The sequence below is a fragment of the Eubalaena glacialis genome, chromosome 15, assembly GCF_028564815.1.
Source record: "Eubalaena glacialis isolate mEubGla1 chromosome 15, mEubGla1.1.hap2.+ XY, whole genome shotgun sequence".
Taxonomy (NCBI): Eukaryota; Metazoa; Chordata; class Mammalia; order Artiodactyla; family Balaenidae; genus Eubalaena; species Eubalaena glacialis.
The window spans coordinates 63,862,186-63,878,973 of NC_083730.1; the positions used below are offsets into that span (position 1 = coordinate 63,862,186).

General features: G+C 47.8%; 1 protein-coding gene across 3 annotated transcripts; it reads left to right on the forward strand.

The window, feature by feature from the left end:
* Positions 1-255: 255 nt before the first annotated feature.
* NAPG (NSF attachment protein gamma) lies at positions 256-13,974 on the forward strand. 3 transcript variants are annotated; one of them, XR_009697378.1, is made up of 13 exons: positions 256-402; positions 1,992-2,059; positions 3,936-4,020; positions 4,731-4,748; positions 5,419-5,449; positions 6,408-6,517; positions 6,627-6,693; positions 7,284-7,354; positions 8,452-8,530; positions 10,134-10,213; positions 10,664-10,793; positions 11,757-13,374; positions 13,462-13,974. XR_009697378.1 is itself a non-coding variant. In XM_061169968.1 (12 exons), exons 1-12 carry the CDS (start codon positions 347-349, stop codon positions 11,898-11,900), a joined length of 939 nt encoding a protein of 312 aa, XP_061025951.1. In that variant the 5' UTR covers positions 256-346; the 3' UTR covers positions 11,901-13,974. The 3 variants fall into 3 exon arrangements, 2 of the variants coding, with proteins under 2 accessions (XP_061025951.1, XP_061025952.1); XM_061169968.1 differs by having other exon boundaries at positions 11,757-13,974; XM_061169969.1 differs by lacking the exon at positions 1,992-2,059 and having other exon boundaries at positions 314-402; positions 11,757-13,974.
* The last annotated feature ends 2,814 nt before the right edge of the window (positions 13,975-16,788 follow it).

Genomic DNA, 16,788 nt, shown 5'->3' on the forward strand with positions numbered 1-16,788 from the left:
AGGGTTCGGTCTGTCGCACTCCCTGCCGACCTGCCGGTGGTTAGAACAACGCCTGACACATAGCACGTGCTCAACAAAACTGCGTTACACTGGCGAATGGAATCGCGAACCCCTTTCACTACCCACCGCGCCTGCGCACTGAACCACGCGTGCGGCCAGCCCGGGCACTCTGCGCCTGCGCAATCTCTGCGCGGCGCCTGCGCGGGTCCTGTGCCGCTTCGCTGCACTAGGTTTGAGCCCTGCGGGCCCCGGTGGCGCGGCTGCAGCGCAGTCCCGGCCTCCTCCTCGGCGTTCCCACGCCCATTCGGCGGGCTCTCGGCCTCCACGTCAGGGCCGCGCCGCGGAGATGGCGGCTCAGAAGATAAACGAGGGACTGGAGCACCTGGCCAAAGCAGAAAAATAGTGAGTGAGAGGCCCAGCGCGGCCCTGGGTAGGCGCCTGGACCGGGCCTCTCCGAGGCCGGTCTGAGTCAGCACCGGGTGGGGGGTGCTGGGGCGGGGCAGGGCCGGGCCGGGCGGGCGTGGTGGGGCCGCCGCGACCCGGAAGCGCTGCCGTCGGACGCCGGAAGTCGTCCCGCGTCGGGCCGTGGGGGCGCCGCCGTTGTCCCGGGCAGGGCTCTCCGCGTCGGCAGTCGGGATGCTGGTGCTTCCCGGCGCGTTGGGCGGCTTCCCGGCCCAACTATATTTTAAAATTTCTAGCTTTTCGTATGTGTATGTAGCACATAAGACAATTGAGAGATTGTATCTTGTTTTTGGTGGTATTTTTAAAAATTATGTTAAGATACAGAATATAATGAGGGCTTTGGGGTAGAGGTGGTGGATTAGAATTTTGCTTTATTGCAGTACTTCCTCAGTTGGTGGATTCGAGTAGACAGGTTGCAATTTAAGGATTTTATTTTTCCGAACAATAATGTTTTTGGTAAGCTTGAGAATTGTTTACAAATTTGAATCTTATAACAGTATTACACAAACACAAATGTTAAATAAATTTAATTGGCAAAAAATTAAAGGGAACAAAATGAAGGGTGTATTTCTGCAGGCTCTGGGGCTTCCCTGTCTCTCAGTTAAGGTGCTCCCCTGATTCCTTGGAAGGTAACACTGTTATATGTAAGCAGGCTTTCACTAACTGAATTCAAATTTAGAATTTAAGATGGTGTTTATTTAGCAGTTCTTATGCACACCCAAGTTTGACAATGTGAAATTATTATAAAATTTTAAAAAGAGGTGTTTCAGAAAGGGCAAATTAGATAAGGACTCAATTGATTGTCCTTTGGTGCGGCGTCTAAGATGCCGTGTGATCCTGGGATCCTGGAAAACAGTTTGTCGTGCTTTCCAGCCATCCTGTCTCTCTGGTTGTCCTTCCTGTTCACTGGTGGCTAACTGCAGCCTTTTTTGCTGATTCCCTGTGTCTCTCTGAGTGTTTGGTTCTGTAGTCTTTCTGGCCTCTCTCTCCAGTCTCCCTGCGGGTCTTCTGCCTGCGGGTCTTCTGCCTGCGGGTGTGACACGTGCTGATGACTCTGGTAATCTCCGGCCTCTCCTGAGCTGCAGTCTCGCGAGTCCGCCTGCTTATTGCTGTGCTTCAGCCCACCTCAAGCTTTAGTGTGTCTCAGGGCTTGTTACACCCTGGATTGCTGCTGCTGCCCCTCCCGGGATTCGGGTTCAGCAGGGCTGGGATGGGGCTCAGCACTTCATACATTTCTAGCACACTTCTGGGTGGTGCTGCTCATCTGGGGATCAGGCCTTGAGAACCTCCACTCCCCTTGGATGCTATACAGACATTTCAAAAGGGGGAAACCATGTCTATGACAGTGGGAGGGAAAGTGCTGAGGTTGTTTGTAATTGTCAGTAAGTTTGGATGGAGGTGGACGAGATGGGAACTGTGTACCTGATGGTCCCCCCTTCTCTTTTTAATGCCCTACAAGATCCTTATAAGCAGGGTTCTGACTTAGGAATGTGGTTGGTAACTGCTGTTAAATGTGTCTCTCATTTTAGCCTGAAAACTGGTTTTTTAAAATGGAAGCCAGATTATGACAGTGCCGCTTCTGAGTATGGAAAAGCAGGTACGTGTGACTGGAGCCCTGTCCCTGCAGTGTGTAATCTTGAAGCAGGCTGGTAACTTCATCTCGGCGTAATTCTCACTCTTAATGCTTCCTATATAGTATTTTCATTGTTAAACCCTGTGCTTTTCCACTTACTATTTTCAGATGTCTTGAGTTCTGAGCTGTAGAGCCAGCCGCCTCTCCCTCTCCCACGAGTGCAGATGGCACGGCGGGTGCCCCTGCAGGCTTTTAGCATCGTTTATATGTTCTTGAACTCCACTCAGTTCATACTACTTCTGGGAGTTTGGTCATAGTTTTTACTACCTATTACTGAATAAAGATTTTTCTCGTTGGCTTTTTAAAACCTTAGGCTTGTCTTCCGCAGTTCTGTGCACCGAGCGCGTTTGGCTCTTGCCCTTGATGACCCTCGCATGGAGATGCACTCATACGTATTCCTGAGGAGTTAAGCTCATATGCATGTTTTATTGCCTTTATCTGCATATGAGATAAAAACAACCTGAAATCTGCAACAGAAAGGGAATTTATTAAAAATTTAGCATTTTAAGTTATGGAATGATAGTTTTCAGCATGTCCGTGATTATTTTGGATATAAAGCATGATACGATTTTGAAATACCCTGGACACATTTTACTGTGTGTTTCAGCAGTAGCCCTGATCACATTTGTTAGCCTTGCATAGAAATCACCTAGGAAATGTGCTTTTGGCAAACTTTAGTTTTAGTATGTCACCAAGAAGAAAGAAGTCAGATAAATTGAAACTAATAGAAAGAAGTCAGATAAATTGAAACTAATCAGCATAATGTAGGATGTATTTTCTAGATAATAGAAGAAATGACAACAAATTAATCTTTAGCGCTTTTATTTAAGTCCTGAGTAAATTCTGTTGCATTATGGAAATTACTATACCTCATATTTAGAAGGAAAATTATTAGAAGTTCAAATTTTACATGGATTTTATGGACACCTTGTACAAGAACACTTTTGTGACTGGAGGGCACAACATTTTGCAAGTATCCTCCATGAGGGAAATTTAACACAGAATTGTTATGTATGTATCTGTGACCATGAGCTGCTTTCAGAAATGAATATTTCAAGTCAGATTTTCCCATTAAAACATCTTTTGTTTATTTTCTTTAAGGGGTTATGCAAGATACATTTCATCAGTAAATTTTTCAAAGAGTAAAATGTAGAAATGCAGGGGTGAAAATAGTTTGTCATTTGTTTATTTTCTACATTTTATTAAATGTAATTTTAAGAGTGTGTTTTTAACAATGTTTTCTTAAAGCAGTATCCTTTTCATTTATTTGTAAGCAACACTTTGTAAGTTTTCCAAAGTCTGTAAGATCATATTTAAAGATTGTGCCAAAAAGGAAGATTTATTATAAAAATATTGAGTGTGTTTATTGGACTTCAGTTTCAGAATAATTTAAAAGATAGAATAAGCCATAATTAAAGCACTGTTTCTATTATTAAATGTGAAACGGGTGAGATAAGGTGCTGTTTTAGTGACAGTGCCTGTAGTTTGGGTTTGTTCGTTTGACTGATGCCGTCTTAGTTTCCCAAAGCTTAGATGGTGGTGTTAGAAAGACTTGGGCTTGAATGGAAGGAGCACTGATTTATTGTCAATAGTGTACAATTAAGAAAAAAAAAAAACCTTTTGAAAATACTTGTAAGTTATTGATAATCAAAAAAGTTGTAAGAAAGTGGCTTAGAAAAATAGTAGTTATAGTTTTATGAAATTTCTGAAGTATTTGATTAAAATAAGTGTTAAGTTTATTTTCTGATACTTCACGTCATGCACATTTTGGTAAGGATTCATTTGAGGTTTCTTTAAATGATGGAAATAGACAGTCTATATTTTTTTTTCTCTCTTTCAGCTGTTGCTTTTAAAAATGCCAAACAGTTTGAACAAGCAAAAGACGCCTGCCTGAGAGAAGCTGTCGCCCACGAGAATAACAGGGCGTATCTTTTCAGCCTTTAGAGATTGTTATAAATTTGCTGCATGTCGAGTACAGTGCTATTAAATTAGAAGCCACTTAGAAAAATACTGCGTGTCTAAACTCTGAAAATGCATTTATAGAGACTTGATCATAAGGTCCACACTGTTTTGCAGAGCTGCGTTTGAGAGTTTATTTCTATTGTTTCTGGATTTGCTTGATGATGGTTTTACTTGGGATGAAGTGAGGGAGATATAGAGACAGGTGCTGAAAAATGGAAGAAGTGGCAGGGGTATTAGAGACATGTTAACTGCTCTATAACTATTTTAAAAATGTAGTCTTCCTCCGGTATTTGAAATAAAATTTTTAAGTAGTTTAAAACAAATTTTCCTGAGGTATTTTATAATCTTATCAACTAAAAAATGTTTATTTTATCTTACTTGCAGATTATGGATATAATAACCTTGCATTTTAGTAAAACTTCAAGTTAATGCATAATGGAAGTAGCTTAAAAATCAATATGGTGTTTTGTCAGTGTTTTTGTGAATTATGTGGTTTTTAGGAGACAGCCACAGGCGATAAAGTTTTCTTCTTTTCATGATTTGTAGGGTTCGTCTTTTCGAACAAACTGGGGCAGTGATTTAGTTAACCTTGTTTTTTAAATAGTATATCTTTAGAAACTATTGATTTGCTCTTTCTTTTTTCCTTAATTTTGACTTTGTTACATCTATTCAGTCTTTTTCATGCTGCCAAGTAAGTAAATATTCTCCATATGTTCATGTATTTGTAGATTATTATGTTTTAAATGTTGCTTTCTCTTAGGTCAGTAAATTTTTCCTAAGTTATAAATTCAGAAATAGTGAATTAATTTGTATTGATTTAAATAAAATAGTCATTTCCATTTGTTTCAGTCTTCACCTGAACCTTAAAAATGAAGTCACTCCTAAGATAATTCAGTGTTTAAGTTAAATCACCATCATATTTTTAGGACCGTTTTGTTCAATAACGTATGAAAAAACAAGTTAGAATCTCTTTTTTTCCCTCTTTCTTAGTAGTTAATGGTGCCTGTGGAGAGAAGCAGGAAGCTTTCTTTTGCTTTTGTGGAGAAAAACACTTACTTGTTTCAAAACTTGGATTTAGGTTTGTCAAGTACAATAGAAAGTCATTTAACCTCTCTGACCTTTACTTAACTTTGCACCTGCAAAGTGAAATCTCTTTACCTCAGATGTCTGTTGTTTCCAAGGCATTATTGCCCACATAAATAAAAGGAAGAAAAATTATGTTGTGTGGTAATGAGAGCCTAAAGTAAGTATGTATTGTCTGAGCCAGTTTTAATTGATGGAGCTTCTCATGTCTGTGGTAGAAAGTTTCTCTTCCCCCATCTCATCAAGATCTCATCCGAGAACTTATATTCTCTCTGCAGAGCTTACGAACAAGCCGGCATGATGCTGAAGGTCAGTACCGTTGTATCACAGCTGCTCCGTAGGTAAAATGAGTTACAGTTTGAAGTCCCCATAAGAACAAGACCAGCAGGTTTTGTATCCTAAAGAATTTGTCAACTTAGTGAAGGACAGATTTGAAAACAACCTATGCGAGGTCAGCACGGAGAATACAGTATGTCAACCCTAAATAGATAACACCTAATCTTTACATCTAGCTTTTACATGATTTTTCTTCAGTTTTTAAAAAAAGTTTTGAATTGGAGATGTTAGACATAAGGAGCACATGATGCTGAGACTTGGAGTTTACTAATAAGATACGTAGGGTTACTCTGTTGATGGCGCTCAGAGTAAGAGGACTGCAAGCGCAGGTGAACGCAGGGCTTGCTGAGATGGAGGAGGCCGGCCTGGGCGTGCAGGGAGTGGGGAGAAACACCCCAGGAGGAGGCTGGCTCCTGCACAGCCCCGCTCGCCAGTGCCGTGTGGGCGCAAGCCTGCGGATGCCGTAGCCTATGACATGTTTAAAATACGAAGCCGCAGAACAGACCTCCTGTGAAAGTATCTGATTTTAAGATACGGATGGTTGAAGCAAGCCATCCTCGGAAATGACACACAGCCCTTGGGCTGCCAGTTTGCAGCCTTTGGCACAGGCCTTGTGTATAGTAGGAACTCATAAGTATTCCAGGAATTGTAAATGCGTGAAAACTGTGAAGAGCAAGTGTTTTGGTTTCTACTGTGTGTGTAGTTTACCTGAAACTCTGTGAAGGGATGAACTCTGCAGAAATCAACTGATGCGTTTTTGGTTTAGCTAAATGAAGCTTGACAGAGAGAGTGACCATGTGAACGCATTTCATTTTCAATATGTTTATTGTTGTATTATGTTTTGGGTCCTTTGCTTTCTTGAATTTCAGATTGTTAACTCTGTATTTAAGTTGATGCACTTACTGGTCCATGCCGTATCGTTTGCCTAAAGGAGATGCAAAAACTCCCGGAGGCCGTTCAGCTGATTGAGAAAGCCAGCATGATGTACCTGGAGAACGGCACCCCGGACACAGCGGCCATGGCCTTGGAGCGGGCCGGAAAGTGAGTGTGTGGACACAGGTCTCTGCGTGGAAGTCTTTGTTTTAATAAAGTCCTTCGAAAAACAAGTTTTCTATTTCTCATGTAAGTCAGATTTTCTTGTCTAATTTAGGCTTATAGAAAACGTGGATCCAGAAAAGGCTGTGCAGTTGTATCAGCAGACAGCTAATGTGTTTGAAGTAAGTTTGTATTTTTTTTTTCTTTGAGTATATTTAGAATTTTATGTTCATGATATATAGGAAAACAGAGAAATGCAGTGGCTACTTTGAAAACTTTTCTGTGCTCACAGCTGAACTCTTGTTTTCTTCTGTTAGTAGTGAGATGGATTAGCAGCTTCCCACCCCCTCCCCACCCCCCCACCCCCCCGCCCCGATCCAGTGCTGTTACCTTTTTTTTTTTTTAAGATTTATTTATTATTTATTTTATTTATTTTTGGCTGCGTCAGGTCTTAGTTGCGGTGTGTGGGATCTTTCGTTGCGGCGCGGGCTCTTCATTGTGGCACATGGGCTTTCTCGTTGTGGCGTGCAGTCTCCAGGGCGTGTGGGCTCTGTAGTTATGGTGTGTGGGCTTAGTTGCCCCACGGCTTGTGGGATCTTAGTTCCCTGACCAGGGTTCAAACCCACGTCCCCTGCATTGTAAGGCGGATTCTTTACCACTGGACCACCAAGGAAGTCCCCAGTGCCATTACTTTTTTATCAAAAATTGTTAGGGGAAGAAAAAGATTCCTACATTAAAGCAGCCAACACTGTCTTCTCTTGGATTCCTGCAGAATGAAGAACGCTTACGACAGGCAGTTGAATTACTAGGAAAGGCCTCCAGGCTGCTGGTGCGAGGGCGCAGGTACGTGTCATAGAGCTGTGCTCCTGTGTCCCTGTGACCTTCTGGCCACAGGGACAGGCTTGTTAATATTTTTGGTGTAACCATGGGCACACCAGGCTACAAGACAGCAGCACGTTTGATTAAATATTGTAAGATATGCCGCTTCTCTAAAGCGTCATCCCAAAATGTATCGTGCATTGTGCTCTTGTTGGCTAAGACCAGACTCAGCAACTTGGGAGGGAGCAGTTGTCTTGTTCTGTTGTCTGGGTGGGTGGTGATGCCTCTCAAGGACAAGTATCTGTTTGAGCTAAGTGACAAGATGCCCTGAGTGCTCACCCAGGAAAATTGACAGGTTCTTGACAGCCAAATAGCGTCATTAGACAGGGTACTCATTTTTTCTCCTTCACATTTAGGACCTATGGCACAAATAGCCGGACCCCAGAAACCTAGAATCCTATGGATTTTCCTTTTGTGTTTTACTTCAATTTAAGCTTAGTAAACAATCTCCCTTATTAATAAAATTCTGCAAAGGAAAATATGTGAGAGTAGACGGAAGAAGACTGCTGAGGGTCAAAGTGGCGAGAAGGACTTTTTCTCGCCTCTCCCTGTCTGCTCTCCCCTGCTGCGCGTTCTGGCCCCAGGAGCTGTTGGGGCTCACGAAGGCCGCGGTGGGCGTGTGAGGGCCCGGTGGGGGTCCTGGTTCCGGGGAGCCAGTGCTCTAGGGGCGTCTGCACAGCCTTTCAGTGAGGGAAAGGGATCCGCGGTGATTGAGTCAGGGCTGGGCTCCGGCACTTCTCACAGACGCTCACAAAACAGTTTGTTGGACTTGATGGGTGCTCATTAATGGATGGTCCTTACCAGACCTAAAACTCCGCATATGAAGCGGCCTGTCCTTGAGTTCTTTCGCTCTGTCTGCTTGGTGTCTAGAAGGGCGAGTCTGACATTTAGAAGGCAAGCCGGGTGAGCAGAGCTTACGGAAACACGGGTTATGGAGCAGTTGTTACAGTGCCTGATGTGGTCTTTATTTCTCTAAAACCTGTAACATCAAGTACATTATAGGACCTCTGCTGTGGATCACTTAGACCCGCCTTGTTCTGCATTTCTTGTTTTGTCTTTAGGTTTGATGAGGCGGCACTCTCTATTCAGAAAGAAAAAAATATTTATAAGGAAATTGAGAATTATCCAACTTGTTATAAGGTATGCTTTGAAAGTGCTTATATTTGGCTTTTCCTTAGATCATTTTTCATATTGGTGTAACTGTGTACCTAAGACCGGGTTCCCTGAATGTTTGTTTATTTTTAAAATAATACCTTATGGGCCTCTATTTTTGGCCAACATGGAGTAAGCCCACTCACTATCACCTCTCTCCTGCTGATCACAGCTAACACTGCTGGGCAAAACACAGAAGGCTGTGCCCCTCGGACCCTGAAAAGTGAGCAGCCAAGAGGGCTGGAGGGCAGGGAGCACGGGGCGGCTTTCCTCCCCGAGGGCCCCCCGCCCCATCTTTCTCACCAGAGGGGCTGGGAGAAGAGGCCCCACGTTTCCTGCTCCTCCTCCCTCGGCTCCTCCGAGGCTGAGCCCCAGTCGTGGAGTTGCAGCTGGGGCGGTGGTGCAGGCAGATGAAACACCGTCTGCACCAGCCGGAGGAGCTGGGAAGATGGGCTCAGAGAGCAAGGAGAAGAGCCCAGAGAGGAGGGCTGGAAGTGGGGTCCCCCCCCGAGTGTGTGTGTGTGTGTGTGTGTGGCTGTGAGTGGGGGCGGGGGGACTCCAGCTGCGTGTGCAGGGCACACCCAGAGCAGCGGAGCAGGTGGCTGAACTGAGACTAGAGCCACTGCCCAGAAAGCAGACAGAACGTGCAGCCTGAGCCCGAGATCGCGGGAGCGCCCTGCAGTGCCCGGGGGACAGTCCCAAGTGCCTCAGCATAGGACGGGTCAGGAAAGCGTGACCGTTGTCAGGAGGAAGGACCACAGAGGTGACCCGGATGTTGGAGTCACCAGGTCAGGACCAGGAAGCAGCCGTCACAGCTGCTCCGTGTGGCAGAGGTGAACATGGGTGAAATAATGGACAAAAGGACTGATTTTTATTTTTTTAATAGGAACTATAAATGAACTAAATGAGAATTTTAGAACTGAAAAAGCAGTGTCTGAAATAAAATACCAGATGGGCTTAATCTGAAAACGGAGATGACAAAAGATCAATAAAAGTTATCTGAAAAAATAGATATAAAAAGATTGACAAATACTTGGAGAAGAGCTGTTTTGCCGATAAGATCTTATCAGTTGTGTCTGTGGCCTCAGTCCTTTTGTTGGCTTATAAATAGTGTCTATTTCCGTTACATGAAGTTTCCATTCATTTATCTTTTCCTCGTATCTCTTGAAGAATTCCAAAGTAGAATTGCAGAGTTATGCGCCCCGCTTCTTGTTCCCTTTTCAAGATGAAACCTGTATAGGCATTTAGAAGACATTTTCTGTAAATTGTGCAGTGGCTGTGTCTGGGGCTTTGTTTTTCCAAGTGTGGTCCTCAGACTGGCGGGACCACGAGCCCCTGGGAGCCGGTGAGGAGCGGTGGGCTCTCAGGCTTCCCCGCCACCAGCTCCGCCGTCTCCAGCAAGACCCCCGGGTGGGGTGTGCGCATTGGAGCTTGAGGTGTGCTGTTCTGGGGTGTTCTCCCCCCAGTGTCCTGTGGAGGTGGCTGCAGAATCCACGAGTCTCTCCAGGTGCAAACCGCGTCAAATTTCTGGTATCAGGAAATTGACTTCTGCAGGGATATGATCTTGGCCTAATCACCTCTTTTGTTTTAGAAAACAATTGCCCAGGTCTTAGTGCATCTGCACAGAAACGACTACGTGGCCGCAGAGCGCTGCGTCCGGGAGAGCTACAGGTAAGACCCGCCAGTGCACGGCTGCTTCTCCGCCCCAGCTCACTGCCGAGATAGGCAGTCCTGGCTGTGGAGCGGGGTTTTTGGTTTTTGTTTTTAATAAAGTTCAGAGCAATATGAGTGCGTGGCTAGCATTTCAGCTTTTGCAGCAGGATTTTTATGAGTTGTGTTCTTTCCTGTGTTTTTCTCCTGGGGGCTTCCATGGAAGTGAGTGACTTGAGTGATTCTGTGATATTTGCCATCTAAGAAAAAAATAACAAGAGAAAGAAAAGCCTTCAGGTTGTATGTTACAGGAAGGTCAGGCTCTAAGGGGCTTTCTCCTTGGCGATGTTTAAACCGAGCAGCCGGAGGCCGGACACCCTGGCTCCGGGGCCCGGGGTTCTCCGCTGTCGGCCGTCCGGTGCGGTGGGTGCGCTGAGGGCCGGGCGCAGATGTGCTGTGTGCTCCCCGCAGCATCCCTGGCTTCAACGGCAGTGAGGACTGCACCGCCCTGGAGCAGCTGCTCGAGGGCTACGACCAGCAGGACCAGGACCAGGTGGCCGAGGTCTGCAACTCACCCCTGTTCAAGTACATGGACAACGACGTGAGTGCCTCCGCTCGGCCCTCCTTCCCTCTCCCGCGGGCTCGTAAGGGTTCTCCCTCTGCTCTTCGCCTGGAGCTGCTGCTCAGAGAGGAGGCTCACGGCGGGTGCACGTTGCCTGACTGGCCGGCTGCCGAGTTGGTTTGCCGTGGGCGACACCCGCTCCTCCTCCGTCTGCTGGCCTCCCTCCAGGGTGCTGGGTTGAGTGAGTTTCTCTCAGGCTCACGATCTCAGGGCCCATGGTGCGGTGGCCTTTGTGGGTCGGCAGGCCTGTTGGAATCCCACTTCTGAGAGCACCTGCTGTGTGGTGGAGGGTGGCGGCTGACGGTCTGAAGCTCAGTTAACTCCTCTGTAAACGTGGGGCAGCTGGTCCCCGTCGTGCTGCCTGTGGTGACAAGTGGATGAGTCGGGTGAGGGGCCCATCCCCCCACGGTGAAAAGCCAGCTGTGACCCAGGCTCCTCTTCTTCCCGGTTTCCCTGTTCAGTAGATTCATGAGCGCCTGCTCATTGGATTTGGTCTGGCGGGTTTAGTCTTGTGATGGTATCAGATCAGTGTAAGACGTTGGGTTTTTTGGTTTGTTTGTTTGTTTTAATAAAATGATGTATTTAGAGGAACCAGTGTTTTTCTAGGTAAATTCTGGCATCAGCTTTTGTAAGATTGTGTTTTCAACACTGACTCAGCAGATGGTTATTTCGTAAGGACCAGAAGTGTCCCTCAGCTCGTGTGTCCGGTGATCTGATTCCTAAGCGTGCCGTAGAACTGAGGTTTTCCTCGTCGTGCCCCTGCCCCACCCTGGTCACAAGCCCCGATGGTTGAGCAGCGTTGGGATTTGTGGTGGTCTTTCTGTCTGAGTGGTATCCGGGGTTTTAGGGGGCGGAGAGCAGGCTCGTCTCACAGGTGACTCCGGGGAGGCGTCGCGGGTCAGGCCTGAGCGTCCAGTCTGAGCTGTGCTTTGTCCTTGACAGTACGCGAAGCTGGGCCTGAGCCTGCTGGTCCCAGGAGGGGGAGTCAAGAAGAAGGCGGCGGCCCCCCCACAGGCCGCGCCTGAAGGCCACACCGCCCCCGCCGCTGAGGACGAGGAGGACGAGTATGCAGGGGGGCTGTGCTAGGCGCTCGTCCCCTCACAGACCCCGCATGGCCTGGACATCGCCGCACGGCCCAGGGGGCGGCCAGACCTCACGCCATCCTGGCTCTGATGCTGGTAAAGACAAAGTCTTAGCTCCCATTTCCTGGACCACCCGTCCTGCCCACTGCCTGTGAAGCATTTTTTTCTTTCCATGATAAGAGCTCTTCTCAGACACCAGCAGGCATTAACAGAGAAATGTACTGTCACATTTTAGGACAGTTGACTTTAAAATTGGCAAACCAAATTCTAGACAGATCTGTTCTAAACAAAGATAATAGGCATAGATAGTCTTAGATAGCCTTTTCTCCTGGGCTCTTGTAATTTATTGTTAGAGAAGCTTTTTTTGCATTTTATTTAATAATTGCTGTTAAAAGTGATGTTTACTGGTTAAACAAAATAGTATTTTAAACATTTGTTCTGCCTTCAGGAGGAAATTTATCCCCCATGATAATCAGAGACATTTAAATTGTTCAATCTTCAGAGGCGAGATTGGGACAGGAAGCTGTTTTGAGCCTTACGATGTTACTTATCTCAATACGAGATGCATCTGAAGTCTCGTGTAAGTTTGAACAGTTTGAAGGTGGCACATTACATTGATTCTGTAAACGTCTTCAGTTGTCTCTGGAATATGGGTATTTTTCCACCTGAAACACATAGTGACAGTCTCTAAACCCACCAGGTTGTTGACCGACTGGGACTCAGGACCGACTTTGTCCTGAGTTCGCACAGTGTGGTGGTTTCCATCAGGCTGGGGTGCATACGTGGCTTCCCTCTGCGTCGTCCAGGGCTGTGACAGGACAGCAGCTTGACTCGGGAGGTGCTGTCTGTAAACCTCCTGCATGTGGCTGAAAGGCGGGGGCTGAGTTTCAAGGGCTGGGCTGCCGCTGTCTAGTGCTTCCTGGGTCTTTCCTGACGGGTCATTTTCGAGGCGTTCCTCTCCCTGTGCTCGGAGCCGTCTCCCTGTCCCCTGATTGGAAAGAGGCCCAGACACCGCAGTGCGCCCTGCAGGAGACGCTGCCCGCCTGGCTTCCCAGGCTCGGATCTGCTGGCCTCCCTGGGACCCTGAGGCGGGTCATCGTGAGTGGTCGCAGTCACGCTGGGCTCTGGAGGGTTCGGGGAATGTCCCGCGGGGCCCGTGTGCCGGGGCGGGTGGGCAGTGGGATGGACTCTGTCGGGGGTTCTGGTGCGGAACTCTAATCCGCGTGCTCTCTCCAGCCCCTCTGTTGCCCGTGTGGCTCTGCGGGCTGCAGCGCGCTTCCAGTCACTGCTTGCAGACGCTGAGTGGTGGTCTCAGTAAAGCCATGTTCAGGCGTTTGTGGTTAATGACGTGTTAATAGTTCCGAGGCCCCGTCCTCCTGCTGTGCCCTCCAGATCCAGTCACACTTCAGGAGTCTTATGCTGATGTGCATTTGAGCTACTTAACAATCCCTATCAACAGATTTGGCGACACTTAAAAGGTATTTTAGACCATTTCCTATAGACCATATTATCCATCACAGCTTTGGAAAAAAGCTTTTATTTCTCTTTTCTTACATATTAAACAGAAATGAGGACTGAGCCGAAGGGCCTGTAGCAGCCGTAGGGCTGGGCCTCACAGCACAGGAGGCTTGAGCCGGGGCACCCTCCACACCAGCCCCTTCCCGGCCTTCACATCAGAACTCGTGTGCGGGGCGTGTGGGTGTCCTCTGACGTCACGGTTGTTCTGCCTGGTGTCTAGTGAGGAGCATCTCGTTTTCCCCTCACAGAAGCCTTTACCCTGAGGGGACACTCAGAAGTGGGGAACTGGTGTTCACAGCAGGAAGAGGTGTCTCCAGAGCTCGTGTCGTCACTTTACCAACGTGGGCGTCTGTCTGCATGAGCGTGCTCAGGATCCAGCAGTCAGTGTTCTGGTGTGTTGTAAGTGAATCAGTCTACAGAGTCTAGTTAATATATCGAATTTGTACATATGCAGAGTATGGTATTTGTGTATGGAAACTGCTTTATTCCTCTTTTTTCCAGCTCTGATGAATAATATTAAATGTGATATGGAAATGCAGGTTATTGCTTCTATAGGAATATAATTATGAAAATAAAATCTGAAACTCTATAAGTATGATCATTTTTTTTTATTATTATTCATTTTGCTTGGCTTATTTCCCTTTTTTTCCAAAGACAACATCCTCAGCTATTTACATGATCCCAGCTGTGCTGGAGAAGAACAGTATTTTGTCTGTTCTTGTAAGTTGTGCCTTGTGCTGGGAGTCAGTTAAGTCCCTCTGGGGGTTACTTCAAACGCTTGGAGCTTTTTAAGGTGCCAGTCATCCAGCTACTGTCACACTGTGCTCTCTGGCCTTGGTGAGGTGGGAGACCTGAGTACACCTTCCGAGAGAATAAATTCTTTCATCAAGTTAAGTGAGATAAAAATACCCAGGAGGTAAGAAAACTGAAATGGCATTGTTTGCATTTATACATAGTTGGCACCTTAGTTGCCAGTGGATTTACTAAAATTAATCACACGTTTATTGAGTGAGTGCTGTGTAATGCTGGCCTGTCCTCTGGGGAATGGGGATCGGTAGTAGGATTTGACACCAGGATTTGGTGGAAGTTGGAGTAAGAGGTGGAGAGAATGCAGGGCACGGAGGGGCTTGGGTGCAACGCGATTTTGGTTTCCCTCAGGACACCTTGGCGTGTTCTGAGTGGCCTTGTGGTCCCCCTGGCATTTGTGAAGATGGGTCAGCTGGGAAAGGCAACAGAAGCCGTCTCCCTGTGTCTCCCTCTGTCCCCCCCACCATGTTTTCATTAGGTTGGTATCAAGAAAAAGCTCAGCACCAACTTTAATTTGATACTAAATTTGAGGGCATAAAAAATGTCTTGAAGGAAAAAAGGACTGAGGCAAACATCCCTTTCGAAAAAGGAGAGCACACCTTTTCCATTTGAGTGTTTTTTTAAATGGTCAAGGGGCCTTTGCCCATGGAAAGAACTTGCATGGCTTTTCATAACAGTCAGTGGTACTGATTAAAATTCCCCTAAATAATTAGCCCCACGTACAAACTAGGTGAACTAAATCCCCTTCGAATTTAAGGTAGAACATTTTAAATTACATTTATAAATTTTTTATTTCTGATTCTCCCAAAGCTTTCAAGAGGCCTAAATAGGGCAGTTTTAAAACTTAACTTTCAAAATCTCAGTAAGCACTTAGCTAACTTGTATACGTACAGTAAAACTTGTGTGTATTGTTTGTAAATGTGAATGAACGTGACCTCCGCCAGGGGGCGCCTTGATTCTCTCCCGGGCAGCAAGTCTCCGGACGTTGAGTCAGTATTAACAAATACAGAAGCGCTCAACGGAGGTGGCTCTGTTCATTGAAGTTGGCCGGCCCCTCGTCAGGCTCTGTCACTGTGTTACCACTGTTTATCCAGCACCTTTCAAACCAAATGGATGTAACATTACTAAGTCCACGGGAACGTACTGTACCTTACGGGGTGGTTTCGCCCACCCTCCACGCCTCACTTAGAGGGGCTGAGTGCACCCCACACCTCAGGTTTCAAGAAGCACGTGAGCCCCCGGGAGCACCTGAGGCCCTGCTCCCCAGGGTCCAGCCACGCTGTCTCGGGTGATTCCTGGCCTCCGGGCCTCCAAATATCGGAATGTCGGAGCCAAACCATAAAGTTGCTTGAAGCTAAGATGGGCTCGGGCTGTGATTTCCCAGAGGCGATACACGGGCAACGTGGTGGTCGGGAGAGAAGGAGAAATCAGAAACAGAGTTGGTTAGACCCGCCCTGTTGGCACTTGGAGCTTGTCCACAACGACCTGGCTCTGCCCCTCCCGAGAGCCCGTCGCCAGCCCCTCCTGGGAGGGCTTCCCGTGTGGAGCGGGGCAGCGGTCTGCCCTGAAGACCTCGGCAGTGATCACTGTCGCCTGCACAGCTGGTGGAGGATACATACACCATCAGGCCCTATTCACCTGATGAACGTGGGTTGAGTCGGAGCCACATGGCCCCAGAGAGTGGTGGCTGCGGCCCTGCCCCTGCCCCTCATCCCGCTGGGCCCAGGGACAGTGCAGGAGTCGGTCATGGGCACATAGGGCTCACCGCAAATTCAAGTCAGGATGGGGACCGGGTGACAGAAGTCACTCCATCTCATGGGGGTCAGACTGACCTGGGCACCCAGAGGAAGTGTGTCGTCTCTGAGCTGCAGGCATCGTGGTCCAGGAGGTGCACAGACCCCGTTCCCCGAGGGTCTCCACGCGCGACCCATGCCCAACTCCAGCAGCAGTGATGGGCTTGGAGGCGCGCTTCAGCCAGGGCCAGCTTCATGATTTTCGGGGCCCAGAGCAAAATGAAAATGCAGGGCCCTTTGTTCCAAACTCAGGCAGAAAGCCTTCTTCCCCTCCTGTGCGTCCCTCTGCCCGCCCTGCCCTACCTTTGTCTTAAGGGCCAGTCCTTGGGGAGAGAGCCTCATGGCGGCTTCGGCCCTGCCTGCAACTCGGCCCAGAGGTCGCCACTTGGGCGGGGGGCAGCGGCAGGGTGGGGGGCCCCCCAACATCCAAGGCTCCAAGCCCCAGCACATCCCCCACCGCCCCATAGCACTTCCCTTACAAAACACAAACCCAAAGACAAAATTCTTAAACTCCAGGTGACCCCAGGGGTGGCCCCTCTGGGTTCTGCGGGCCCTGTGCCACTGCAGAGGTCGCTGGAAGCAGGCTTGTCTGGGCCGGGCCCCACTGCAGGGCAGCCGGCGGACGGCCTGGGTGCAGGTGTAAACGTGCTCCTTCCGCAGCAGCAGTTTCCTGTTTGGATGTGCACCCTACCCTGGACGTGACTCCAGCCTGGGGCAGCTCCCCTGGGCCCTGGGGGTCTAGTTCCGGGCTCCATTGCAGGAGGGTGGATGGAT